This window comes from Lampris incognitus, chromosome 1 (genome assembly GCF_029633865.1).
Source record: "Lampris incognitus isolate fLamInc1 chromosome 1, fLamInc1.hap2, whole genome shotgun sequence".
Taxonomy (NCBI): Eukaryota; Metazoa; Chordata; class Actinopteri; order Lampriformes; family Lampridae; genus Lampris; species Lampris incognitus.
Window position 1 is genome coordinate 111,045,621 of NC_079211.1, and position 13,423 is coordinate 111,059,043.

A 13,423-nucleotide genomic window follows, 5' to 3' on the forward strand; every position below is an offset into this window, starting at 1 on the left:
GTGAGGCAACCGCGCTAACCACTGCACCACCATGCTGCCTAACTTTAACATGAGTCGTCCAATTGAAAGCCAAAAACATATTACGCCACCTTCTACTAAGCGAATGAAGTAAAGCAGAGACCTTTTGGATGGTCCAACACATGGGATCAACCATTATTCAGAAGGGTGAAGGACCAAAATGAAAACCACTAGCAGAGGAGAGCGGTGGGCCCAAAAAGACACACTTCACTGACTGCTAGTCAAATTCAGCACACTAAAATGCTACATTAGCTCATTTTATTATGTCAGTTGTGGGTCCTGAAATCAGTTTGCAATGGCTAGATTGGGTCCCGGGGGTTGATTGCGTTTCCATACCTTATAAATGGGGTGATTCGGTTTTGAAAATTAACTTTTCAATCCCGATTCACAGCGTTAGATATCAAACGCAGTGCGGTGACACGAATGACGCCATGAGCCAAACCAGGAAGTGACTGAGTTTACTTATTTGGCATGACCCAAAAAGCTTCTGAGTCGTTTCATGATGACATTGTGTGGTTAAGTGTTTAACAACTGTGATTCAGTGTCAATCCCAGTCAAATCCACTTTCAGTCTTTTGAATCCTTGTGAAATGTTCGATATCTTCCATTTATGATCTTCACTAACAAGACCAATCAAAATGAAAAGCGTCACTGGTGTTGCATGAGCTTTATTGTTCCATTAGCTCATGCCACAAAACAAAATGTTGACGTGGTCATTGAATATTATAATATTATAGCGAGAATCTCAGCATAAATTAGGTTCCCCTCTGCTGTTTATTTAACTCAGAGGTACAAACAGGTATCCTCTCCTGACAGCTCCCATGATTTCTTTTTACCCATAATCCATCTGCAGGCCACAAAATGCCCCATAGCAGCAATGCAAAATGTCTGACCCGGGTCTGTGAATTGGTACCTCAGTTGTGAAATGTGCAAGTCCAGTAGAGCTGAATGGACAGTGGTGTTTGTTCTGGCTTCCAGTTTATCTTACAGGTCCCTGGCTAAATTTTTTTTTGGGGGTGGATGATTGCCCCTCCTTTTTCTCCTCAATTGTACTTGGCCAGTTATCCCACTCTTCCAAGCTGTCCCGGTCGCTGCTCCACCCCCTCTGCTGATCCGGGGAGGGCTGCAGACTACCACATGCCTCCGTCAATACACGTGGAGTCGCCAGCCTCTTCTTTTTTCACCTGACAGTGAGGAGTTTCAACAGGGGAGCGTAGCAAGTGGGAGGATAACGCTATTCCCCCCAGTTCCCCCTCCCCCCGAACGGGCGCCCTGACCAACCAGAGGAGGCACTAGTGCAGCAACCAGGACACATACCCATAATCCGGCTTCCCACCTGCAGGCACAGACAACTGTGTCTGTAGGGACGTCCAACCAAGCCGGAGGTAACACAGGGATTCGAACCGGCGATCCCTGTGTTGGCAGGCAACGGAATAGACCACCACGCCACCCGGATGCCCTCCCTGGTTAAAGGTTAATGGCCAAAGCTAATTAGGTAGGATAGGGACTTCTGGGAGATGTAGTTCCAAAAGATAATTTCTGTGATGTTGCACCCACCTTGTATATATCCCTGTCTCACTAGAGCGGTTCCTCCCAGTCATGTATCAACAGCATGCAAGTTTTCAGTCCAGCTAATCACTACACCAGCTTTCATTAGCTAGACTCCTGCTGTCTGATTACAAGCATGCTAATTGATAAAAAGTATCTGATGTAATGTTCAGATTTATTCTGAAGTAAAAGCCTGGATTCAACTGGCTACAACAACACTTTGGCACTGATTTAACAGAAATTAAAGTGGCAATCTCAACGATTTCCACTGTCCATTAGATTACGATCTTTCGCGAGTTGTTTCTCTCTGGTCGGTCCACCAGACAGGAAGTTCCGCCTTATCCTCTCTGGTGGGCCAATCATTGTTTACTGAAGTATGAATTCGCTACATTGGTGTCAGAAGTGGGATGGTGAGACCATGAGGCCATCGGACGTGCGTTGCCCCCAGAGGCATGAGGGAGCTGGTATGGTGACGCGCTCCTCGAAGGAGGCGGGTAGTGTATTCCAGTTCATTGCTTCATATTTGATTGAGGGCCTGCCATTGTCCCCCTTGTAGCCACGAGGGAGCCATCACAAAGATGGCCTCCGCGTGGGGACTAAAGCCAACAATAAGCCCTGCCTTAAGGGAGCCTTCAGGAGCCTTTAAGAAGGATTAGTTTTCAGTCTGCTCTCTAATGATGGATAATAGGGGGCGGGGGGTGGGGTTGACTAGGGGACTGATACTGTAGAAACAGCCTTCTGATCAGCATAATTCCCATAATCCCTCACAACGGGGGAAATATGGTGCAGGCAACACAGTCAGTCCAAGGGGAGTGTCTGCTACATACTGCGTGCAGCAGCACAAGTGCACACATGGTGACACCCAGTGTATGATGGGCACACATGAAGTTACATGTCTGAACACATTCTAATATACCTTTACTGGCACTGACTAGCTCTATTGACGGACATGTATGGTGTACACATACATGCACAACACACACCCAAACACACACCCATACATACCAGACAGATATGTGCACACACCAGAACAAACAGATTTAGCAATGTTCACCAACATTTTTAGGAATGGGTTGCATCCATTCCTATTTGCTTTGGCAGAAGTGGCAAGGCAGTTGTCATTTTGGGTTGCTAGCAGCAACACAAATTATAATCAATGAGGAGGTCTTATTGATTAAGGAGACTGGTCATCATATCCTCTGTCAGCCAACAACCCATACCCTTTTAGAGGCATGACACTCACTTTTTCAACGTTTCCATGTAAAGGACCCAGGGAAAGATAGGCATTAGAACATGGACTATTTTGGACACAACTACACAAATGGGGTGAAAAGAGTGAGGGCAGAGTAAGGGCTAGGATGGAAGAGTCATTAAGCTATATCCTGTCTCTCTGAATTCTTCAAGTGAGAGAAGGAGAAAATGTTAACAGCTCCACATTTGTCAGAGGACCTTTGGTATTTTCATCAAGGACCCTTGGAGAGCCCCAGACCTCACTTTGGGAACGTGTATATCCACTGGCTACCTACCATCTGCCAGTCCAAATCCCTTCATCCTTCCCCTCCTCCTCCTCCTCACTCTGCTTACTTCCATTGACGTGATCCTGACTGGGACTTTTTAAGGAACCGAGTGCAATGCTGAGTCTAATCAGATCCAATCACATCAGAGACACAGCCATGTTACATAAAACACTATTTCTGGCATTCTGGGCTTGCCCCCCCCCCCCCTTCTTTCTGCTGTCCCTCTCTCACTCCTTCACTCCACTTTCTTGTTGTCGTCGCTGCTGCTGGCCTTGTCACACAGGCCAGCGCCAACAGTGGTGAATTTTAAATGAAGGTCCAAACCTCCACGACAGTTTCCTGTGGAGACTAACGGTGGGTTCAGAATGCGTATACGGGCCCACCAAACAGATGAGCGCTGAGGGGAGGCCTGACCATGGCCTCCCCTCATGTGTGTGCATATCGACTGGAAGGGTGGAGTGGGGATAGAAGGGGACACTTTTGAACAAATACTGGAAGAGAGAGAAAATAAGAAAGACGGCTTTATCTAGGGAGGACATTTAGAAAGGAAACAGCTTTGGCTTGGGACCAGTTTTTGCCTTTGCCCTCTTCCTCACTCCATCTCCTCTCTTTTTATCTGATGCTGTGTCTGATTCTTGATGTGAGGTATGCATATTCAGCGGTGCGGGAGCAGCAATAACAAGGCACTATGCCGTCCAAAGGCTGTCAGAATGTCACAAATGTTCACGGCCCCTTATTGTGCTGTACTCTAGTTCCTCAACCCCCTTCACCAGGCTTGTTGATGTTACTAGGGAGAAGAAACTGGGTCAGAGCAATGTCAACCTCATCCTCTCTGACTGTTTGATGGCTTGGCAAAGGAAGAGGTAAGCAGAGGAGACGGTGCCTCAGTTCACACAGCACTATTCTAACTTAGTGTCAAGTAGTGTCTTTAGACCTGAACTGAAGTTCTCAGAGAAACACTGTCATAAGGATCCAAGAGGAAGTGATAATCTCCGTGGCAACCTGCAAGGTCAAAGGTAGCTTAGTTCAAACCTATGGTAGGGGAAGCAAGGGATGCTCCTTACCTTACCACAAATTACACATGAAGCAAGAAGAGAGAGGAGGAACAAGTTAGAAAAAAAAGTACCACCGAGGAATACTCGCTAAAAACATTTGAGATGCAGGACTGCAAGATCGAGGCAAGGATGGGCTTGGATTCACGTGAAGCACCACTAGCTATGAAATGTTAATTTCACTGGTGATCACAGGACCAAAAAAAAACAAAACAAAAACAAGAACAAAAAACGTGCTTTTTAGGAGATGAAATTCTGGCTGCGTAATTTACAGGGACCCACTCAGGTGCCAGAGTGCCTCCAGACATTTTTCTACACGTAGCATATTGAAGGCCAAGAGATAAATTTACCCCGCTCCCTTGTGAGGGTGTGTGTGATTTCTACTAGATGTTGTGTGTGTGTGTGTGTGTGTAGGACTGGGCTGGAGAGGAGCGCGGCCTCCAGTTAACCATTGAGGCTGAGTGAAGCTGATCAGGGGAAGCAGCCCACTATAAATATTTGATTGGGACCTGGTGGAGACTGAGGAACACAGAGAGGCCCGTGGAGTCCCTGCGGGCTACAGAAACAAGGCCACCACTTTTGTATCCCTGTTTAAACACAAGAGTGTCATGTCAGGCTCTCTTTCGTGTATGCTACACACCCCAATAGAGGGCATCATCATGTGGGTTGTTGGATTATACACGGATGTGACTATATGTGTGGTAACGTCCACTGAACTTACTGCTCATACAGTACAGTGGATACATATCAGGGGTTTTTCAAACTGATATATATTAGTGATACCTGATCACTGACACACAAAATATAGAGGGATATACAATGGCCCATAATATCACAAAAGGTTCTGAATGCGTTTCATTTAGATCCCGCCCAGTCTTGCATCTTTTGCAGTGTTAACCATGCACCAAAACACCATCCCATCCGTGTTGCAGCACATGCACCACTCCAGCACCCCATGCAGCATTCACCGACAGCATGTGGGCAGTTCCATCCTTAATGTGACAGGGGTGAACTTTCCAGTGTCATTCTCAGACAGAGAAAAGAGGAGACAAGGAGAGACTGAGAATCCACAGAGAAACAGAGCGAGAAGAGAGGGATGAGAGAGGGACGAGTGATGACAATGAAGTTCTAGAGACAGAGTGTGGTGAACAGGATGAGCTACAAGAAAAGGTGAAGGGGGAAAAGATGGATGATATGAATGAGGTGAACTCAGTGAAAACCAGAGAAAGAGAGAAATAACAGACAGACAGACAGACAGAGCAGGGAGAGGATTAGGGTAAGAGGGGTGACCAACTCTGGCTGGGGGAAGAGGTCGGGGCCATGCCCCGTGCCTGGGCTGACACTGGGAGAGATGAATGGAGAAGGATGAGTTAGTGACCATGACAGAGCGACGACGGGCGCTGTGGCGGCCCGATCAGCATCCAGAGAGAAGCGCTGAAGACGTGCTGGTGCAGAAAGGCCCAGGCAGATGACACTGCTGATGAGTGTTATGAGGTTATGGAAGGAATGGGGTGACTGGAGTGAGGTGGGGTAAGGGGGAATCAGTGGGGTTCAGTGTGATCAGCCACCATGCTCCCATGCTGGGTGGAGAAGAAGCAGAGAGGAAATGAATTGGGGGGGGGGGCGTGATATAAAGAGGGAAAAAAGATAGAGAGACAAAGACAGTTAGACAGAGGGAGGAAGGAGGAGGGGTGGGGTGGGTGACACGCCCTGGGTGTGCCACGCCAGGCTACCTTGTTCCACCAGCCCCGCGGTGGTGCCGGCGGCTGCAGCCACCGCTGCTGCGGCCGCAGTGACTGAGGCTGGAGCTGTGGTCTGCCTGCTTCCCACTGTTAGTGTCCAAAACCCAGTCACAACACAGAGAGATGTACAGGGCAAGGAGAGAGGGAGAGAGAGAGAGAGAGAGAGAGAGAAAGAGGAAAGAAGGATCGGATGGGGGAGAATAAGGTAAGAGAAGAGAGAAGGTGAGGGGAGTAAGAGGGTGAGAGACAAAGCAGGAGGCAGAAAGAGAGCAAGGGAAACAGTAAGAGGAGAGAGAGAGAGGGAGGGAGAGGGAGAGGGAGAGAGAGAGAGGAAAGAAAAAGGCGGAAACAAACAAGGTTCATTAATGTGGAGAAGAGGGGAAATTAATATCACATATAGACGACAACAAAAAAAAATAAACCTTGTTTCCATGTAGAAGGACAGAGGCCACAGCTTGTGGTCTGTCTAGCTAAGCTCTAACAGCGCAGTTGCAGGAGCACAACGTCTGTGACCGACACCAAACCCATGTCATAGGATGTGTTTTGCCGTTTACGGCTCCATTTCATCCCTGTATACCAAATACAATGGCATCATGATAGGTGGGCATGTATTTAATATGGATTAATCCCATGTTAGTGAGGTAGTGTGTGTTGTGTTTGCTGCCAAAGCAATACTGTGGTGAAGTTCTTCTAATGTGGTGCACACATGGTGCATTATCACACATGGTACATTATCACACGTGGTACACTATCACACATGGTACACTATCATCAGTTTCATATTGGTGTCTTGGCTGAGCAGAGGGAAGTATAAAGGTTCAAAAATTCAAGAGCACCAAATTGTGTTATTGCCAAAAAGCAGGACTAGAGCATGATAAATGCAGAGACAGTATATAATAATATAATGCATGCTCAGGATATGCCAGAGTCATACACCGTCTCACCACATGGAAACTCTGCTTCTGGCTTTTGCAGTGTGGTAACATGTGACCCTTCACCTTCTCTTAATGAAGGGCCATCACATCCTCTGTTTTTGTAAATTGTCTCTCCCTGGTTTGCTCTCTCCTACTTAGTTTTTCTATCCCTCCCTTTGACTCGTTCCCTGATTGACCTCACTCAAATCATGGAGCACAACCACCTCCAGAAGTCAGAGAAGAGAGGGGTGAGGGTGAGCGGTGATGTGTGCAAGGCTGGCAGTTACACACCTGTGTGTGTATGTGTGTGTGTGTGTCTGAGAGAGACAGACAGAGACAGACAGAGAGAGGGAGAGAGATAGACAGAGAGAGAGCTAAACAGAGAGAACAAGAGCAAGAGAGACAAAGACAGACAGAGAGAGTGAGAGAGACGGACACAGACAGAGAGAGGGAGAGAGACAAAGAGAGAGCAAGATAGAGACAGAGACAGCAAGAGCAAGACAGACAGAGAGTGAGAGAGAGACAAAGAGAGAGAGAGAGAGACAGAGAGAGAGAGAGAGACACAGAGCCATCAGAGTGGAGGTCTATTTCAGACCATTTCCCTTTAGAAGGCCTGCACTACTAAAATGGCTTCCGTGAGTCATGTTGGCTGAACTAGCATGCGCACACACACACACACACACACACACACACACACACACACACACACACACACACACACACACACACATATACATACACATCACATGCAGACATACATATGTGCACAAACGTACACATAACAGTACACAAAACATACACTCCCAGGTTGTGATTTCTTAAAAAAAGGAACAAAAATGTTTTGAGAGGTAGTTTGTTACTTGTCAATAATCTAACTTTGAATGAAGTTTGTGTGTTGTAGCACTACAAAACATCCTGTGGGAGTGAGAAGGACACCACCTTCACTGCTATGGAGCACATACAGGCTCCATCCTTATGTAACAGTCTCACAGCTTGACATGTGACTCCTCTATTATTCTGCAAAAACCACCTTTAACTGGCTGGTCTGGTGTGTTGCACTCACCACAGCCGTGTTCGCACACACCCGCCTTGGTACAGGCTTTCTTTTCCCCAGAGAAACAGAAAAAAAATCGATGCTGAGGTGCGATTAGAGAACTCTTTTTTGCATGTCAGACTTCCTCTGTGATGGCAATGTTGAAACAACTTTGAATAATACACAAAAAAGGTAGAGTGCTCACACAGAGATATACACACACAAATAAGACATGTCGTTGGGTACATACACACACACACACACACACACACACACACACACACGTTTGCTGTGGTTCAGCATCGAAACGGGTGAGTTACTCTGCTGGGGGGACGGAGCGGGTCCGTCCTGCACCACTGTCAGATTATCTTATTATTAATTATAATAATATAATGATTTATCATATTCAGGGAGCAGCTGTGTGCTACGTGGCTACACAAAGCTGATGGGCATCTCACTTTTCAGCACACCCAGAAAGTGACGGGTGTCCAGCAACAGTGGATGTTTTACAGATTGCACAAAGGAACTAATAGGGGAACATTGAGCACACTTGCCAGCTGAATAGTACAATATTGTAATAATATTAATAATCATAACAATCCATCCTTCCATCCATTATCTAGACCTCTTATCCTGCTCTCAGGGTGGCGGGGATGCTGCAGCCTATCCCAGCAGTCATTGGGCGGCAGGCAGGGAGACACCCTGGACAGGCCGCCAGGCCATCACAGGGCTAATTAGGGTGTGTAGGGTGTAGATGGGATCTGTAGTGCGGTGATTTGGTAGAAAGCCAATCGCACTCTTGCTCAAGACACTGTGTTCAGTAAGGAAGGCCTGAATTCGGGCATTAAGAAGACAGCAGAAAACCTCCCCCAGGTTACTGCTCACACAGATGCCCAGTTATTGGGGTTCAACTTATTATTGAATAATAATAATAATAATAATAATAATAATAATATTAATATATTGGCAGATGTGTTGATATTAATTAGTATTAAGCGAGGCGGCACGTACCAGAGAAGTTCCGAGACACCAGCATGGTAGTGAGAATGGCCCCCTGGAAGAAAAACAACAAGGAAAGTTGTTTAGTCCTTTTTCTGTGTTAGGGCTGCCTAAAGGTAAAAGCACCAAAAGCTGGTTGGATTCTGAAATGCCAATAGTTGAAAAAAAGCCAGCTTTTATATGTATATATACACATATATACACATATATACACGTATATACACGTATATATATGTGTGTATATATATATATATATATATATATATATATATATATATATATATAATATGGAGAGAGAGAGAGAGAGAGAGAGAGAGAGAGAGAGAGAGAGAGAGAGAGAGAGAGAGAGAGAAAGTTAAGGTACAGTAAAGGCAGAAGGACTTACAAATGTAAAACAATGACTGCAAACAGAGAAAGTAATTTAGCTACAGGCCCTAAAATGAACAGCTGTTCGGACCAAATAAGAAACGATGGTTTGTGTGTTCTGCTGAAAAGCATGTTAGACCGCCAGGATTTTTTTGGCCGTCAAAAGAAAATATGGAAGAGCAATTTCTTGCCACCATAGCGGTGAAATTCAGGCCCTGATGCTGCTGCCGTTTCAAACTTTCTTCCTCACCAAATAACCACCATCATCATTAAACATTTGGTAGGTTGAACACCTTGAATAAGGCTGGCTGTCTTTCATCAGTCATTACACACCCTGTCCTCCTACACTGCAGGCCAAACAGGATCCACACAACAAACTGAAGCAGGTTTGCTCAGGTGGAAGTGGCTCACTGCAGGACATACAAGTCAGTCTGGCCTCGCTCTTCAGTGTTTCTTTAACATCTGATTTGATGTAAGTGGAGTGAAGAGGCTTGTAGGTGAAATTAAGCACAGTACTACATTCCTGTGTAAGACCATTTTGTACTGCAGGGACAACTGTTTTTACTACATAACTTCATACAGAGCTACTGTCTGCTCCCCCCCATTTTCTCCCCAATTGTATCCGGCCAACTACCCCACTCTTCCGAGCCATCCCGGTCATTGCTCCACCCCCTCTGCTGATCCGGGCGGGCTGCAGACTACCACATGCCTCTTCCCATACATGTGGAGTCACCAGCTGCTTCTTTTCACCTGACAGTGAGGAGTTTCATCAGGGGGACGTAGTACGTGGGAGGATCATGCTATTCCCCCCAGTTCCCCCTCCCCCCAAACAGGCACCCCGAGCGACCAGAGGAGGCGCTAGTGCAGCGACTAGGACACATACCCACAATCGGCTTCCCACTTGCAGACACAGCCAATTGTGTCTGCAGGGACATCCGACCAAGCCGGCGGTAACACGGGGATTCGAACCAGCGATCCCTGTGTTGGTACGCAATGGAATAGACCGCCACGCCGCCCGGACACCCCCACTATTGTCAGCTGTTTGTCCATATATACATAATATGTTGTATGATTAAGCTCATGTTACTTAAGTTACTTGTTGTTATGTAACATATTTTCAATCTAACATGTCTTCACTGACTCTTTATAATGAACAATTTTTCTTGTATTTTATTTATCAAACTGCTAAAGTTTACCTGCTGCTCAATTACTATTTAATCAATCAACCAATCATTGACCATGCATTATCACAACCAACCAACCAATCAATCAAGCAAGCAAGCTACCTAACAATCAATTAATTGAGCTATCTATCTTTAAATTGTACTTAACTGAATCTAGTTCCTTATATTGTAAATGTCTGCTTCTATTTAAAATGTAAAATTGTTATGATGATCTAGGTCAGGGGTGGCTAACCATGTGCTATGGAGAGCCATGTGTATGCAGGTTTTCATTTCAACCCGACTCCAAACCAGGTGATTTCACTGATACATTCTTCCTCGTTGGTTGAAGGGTTGCTAATCAGTGGAATCACCTGGTGTGGAGTCCAGCTGGAATGAAAACCTGCATACACATGGCTCTCCATGGCACCTGGTTAGCCACCCCTGATCTAGGTTGATGCTGGGGGGATCCTGTTGACATTTTTGGTAGAAGGTGTTAGCCACCAGAAAGTTGGAGTTCATTTGTGCACAACTGCTGTCGCACCAAAAAGGGGAAAATATGGCCTCCTACACAGTCCTTCTGCAGCTATGTACTACAAAGAGCTCCCTGCTGCCTGTGTGTGCTGCTTCTGGCTGTGGGGGCTGGGTTGTCACATCATTCCCAGCGCTGCAGCACAGAGACACAGCAGCGATGCTGCGTAAGTTATCCACATGGATCATTTTTAACATTTATTCCATTTAAGTGATGCTCTTAGCCGGAGCGACTTATGGAGAATGCGGTGAGTGGCTCCAGCGGGTCTAACTCAGAGAAGTATGGGGAGGAGAAATAACAGATGAGCTAGAGAGCAGTGTCGAGGGATGTTCTAATTTCCTTTGGATTTTGTTTCATCGTTTTTTTTTTAATTTTTTGTTAATTCAAAATAAAAATGTGCTGTAATTTTGCACTGTTGCACTCTGTTGCTTTTTAGATGCATTATCCAATAAAGGTACATCCTTGCTTGTCCCCTTGAAGTTCCCATGAAATGAAAAAAAATATTTTCATTCTTGTTACCTCTTTTATCTGCACTTAATTTACATCTATTTAAGACTGTTGTACAGATTTTGTGTTTATGAGAATAATGTTTGTCAGTCAAATCAAATTCCCTCCCCTCACTCAAATCCCATCCGACAGCTCTGGTTCATTCGGGTTTACGTCACATCACATAAGTTTGCGCCGCTCTAAATGCCATTTCACGAGACCTTTATGTTTTGGCTGTTGTTGTGGTTTGTGGCTGCAAACGTGTTTAGTTGCTTTCTGGTGAGATGCTCCTGCAAGACCCTTGTTTAAATTCTTTATTTAGGTGCGCTTTGAAATAAACTCGGCAATCATTCTTAAAATCATTTCACTTGTATGTGTAATGATCGCACAAATGAATGACCTCTGTAAATATCGAGCTACTGTCTCTGGCTGCTCCTCAGCTTCTTAGCAACAGCACAGGCAGCTGGTGTAAGCAAAGTTTCATCTCAGCCTTCGTTTTGGATTTGTGATGAGGGGAGGAAAGACGCGGTGAGGACTGGATGTGGTTGTGCACACTGACCTTGAGTTTTCTCCTGGCGTTGAACTTCTTCAGACACTCCACAGTCTCCTGTCTGTGCATCATGGATGCCACTGTGGAACGTTGCTGGAAAGCAGAGGAGGAGGTGAAGGAGTAGGGAGAACAGAGAAAACGAAGCAGTTATTCAAACTAATTTTGATGCAACAAAATGTTCATCTAATCACTGCACTTGTTCATCTGTACCCGACTTCCTTTCTCTCTGAATTTGTGTGTATGTGTACTGATGCATGAATATTGATTGGTCTTCATGTCTGTGTGAATGTGTGTGCATGGTGAATGTAAATGTGCTTTATGTGTATATATGTGTTGAGTTTTGCATGGATGTATATTCCTGCTGAATTGTATGACTTCCTATGCAAAGATGTGTGGACTTGTAGGCCTGCAGTATATATGTATAATGTTTGTGTTAGTCCGTCTGCTAGTCTGCCTGGACGTCTCTCTATCTCTGTATATCCTAATCTTGGCAACTAGCAGCAGTGGGGGGAGACACTTACGCAGACCCATGGGTGTTTGAGGGCCTCCTGGGCAGTGATCCTCTTGGCTGGGTTGATGGTAAGCATCTGGTTGATGAGGTTCTTGGCCTCTGGAGTCACTGTATCCCACTCTGGGGACGGAAACTGGGGAAGAGGAGGGGGAATGCTTAGGATACAGTGATGACACTCTTCACTCTTGCACATACGTATGTGTAGGAAAATGCAAAATGGAAACGTACTACTACTACAACTAATACTAATATGAAGAAGCAGAAGAAAATGAGGAAGAAATAGAAAAAGCAAATGAAGATTTATGAAAACTATTTAAAAAAAATCTATTTTCATGCAAAGGTGCACAGCTGGTAAGATGTTGTGTAGTTTACTGTATCTAACTGTGCCCATATAAAGCCCTTTGAGACTTTAACTATCACTCGAGGGCTCTCTAAATAAACCGGACTATCGTGGGTTACAACACTTTCGGAGGTTAAACCCCATCTAAGGCCGAATGTTTCTAATAATTTGAACAATAATTGTTTTAAACAACGAATTACATTTGACGGTTTTGTCCACCGTATTTGAATGCAGGTCCAATGGTGGACAAGCCAAGCTCAAACCAAGAGGCCAGAAATTCAGTCTGACATGAGCCTTTGGGGTCCTGTTGCGTTGGGACATAAATGTCAAGCTCCGCAAAGTCTGAGCCAGAATCGTTGTGAGAGTGTCAGCAGTATGTCACCGATGCCCCCCCCCCCCCATTGTCTCTGTCTGACTCTCTTTCTTATGATGGAATTGAATGTGATTGAAAGTGAGGCTCCCAATCTCGCACCCCTAAAATATGAATGACTGGCTTACGTAAGCCCAGTTTCCAAAAAGGAACGAGGGCAGGAGGTAGGGGAGGGGAAGACATCACAGCGCGGGGGGGGGGGTGACAGTGGTGGAAAGGAGAGATGGGGGAGGAGGAGAGAGGCAGAGAACAATGGAGGAGAAGAGGACGTCTGTAAAGGGAACAA

The 13,423-nt window shown here is 45.6% G+C and overlaps 1 protein-coding gene across 1 annotated transcript in view; it reads right to left on the bottom strand.

The window, feature by feature from the left end:
* Positions 1-13,423, bottom strand: part of LOC130128779 (calcium/calmodulin-dependent protein kinase type II subunit beta-like) — a 116,710-nt gene that overhangs the window by 31,269 nt on the left and 72,018 nt on the right. Inside the window, exons 10-12 of the mRNA XM_056298544.1 lie at positions 12,438-12,560; positions 11,926-12,009; positions 8,835-8,877 (exon numbers count right to left, since the gene is read on the bottom strand). Of these exons, the coding sequence (XP_056154519.1) occupies positions 8,835-8,877; positions 11,926-12,009; positions 12,438-12,560 (250 nt within the window). The remainder of the gene's footprint in view (positions 1-8,834; positions 8,878-11,925; positions 12,010-12,437; positions 12,561-13,423) is intronic.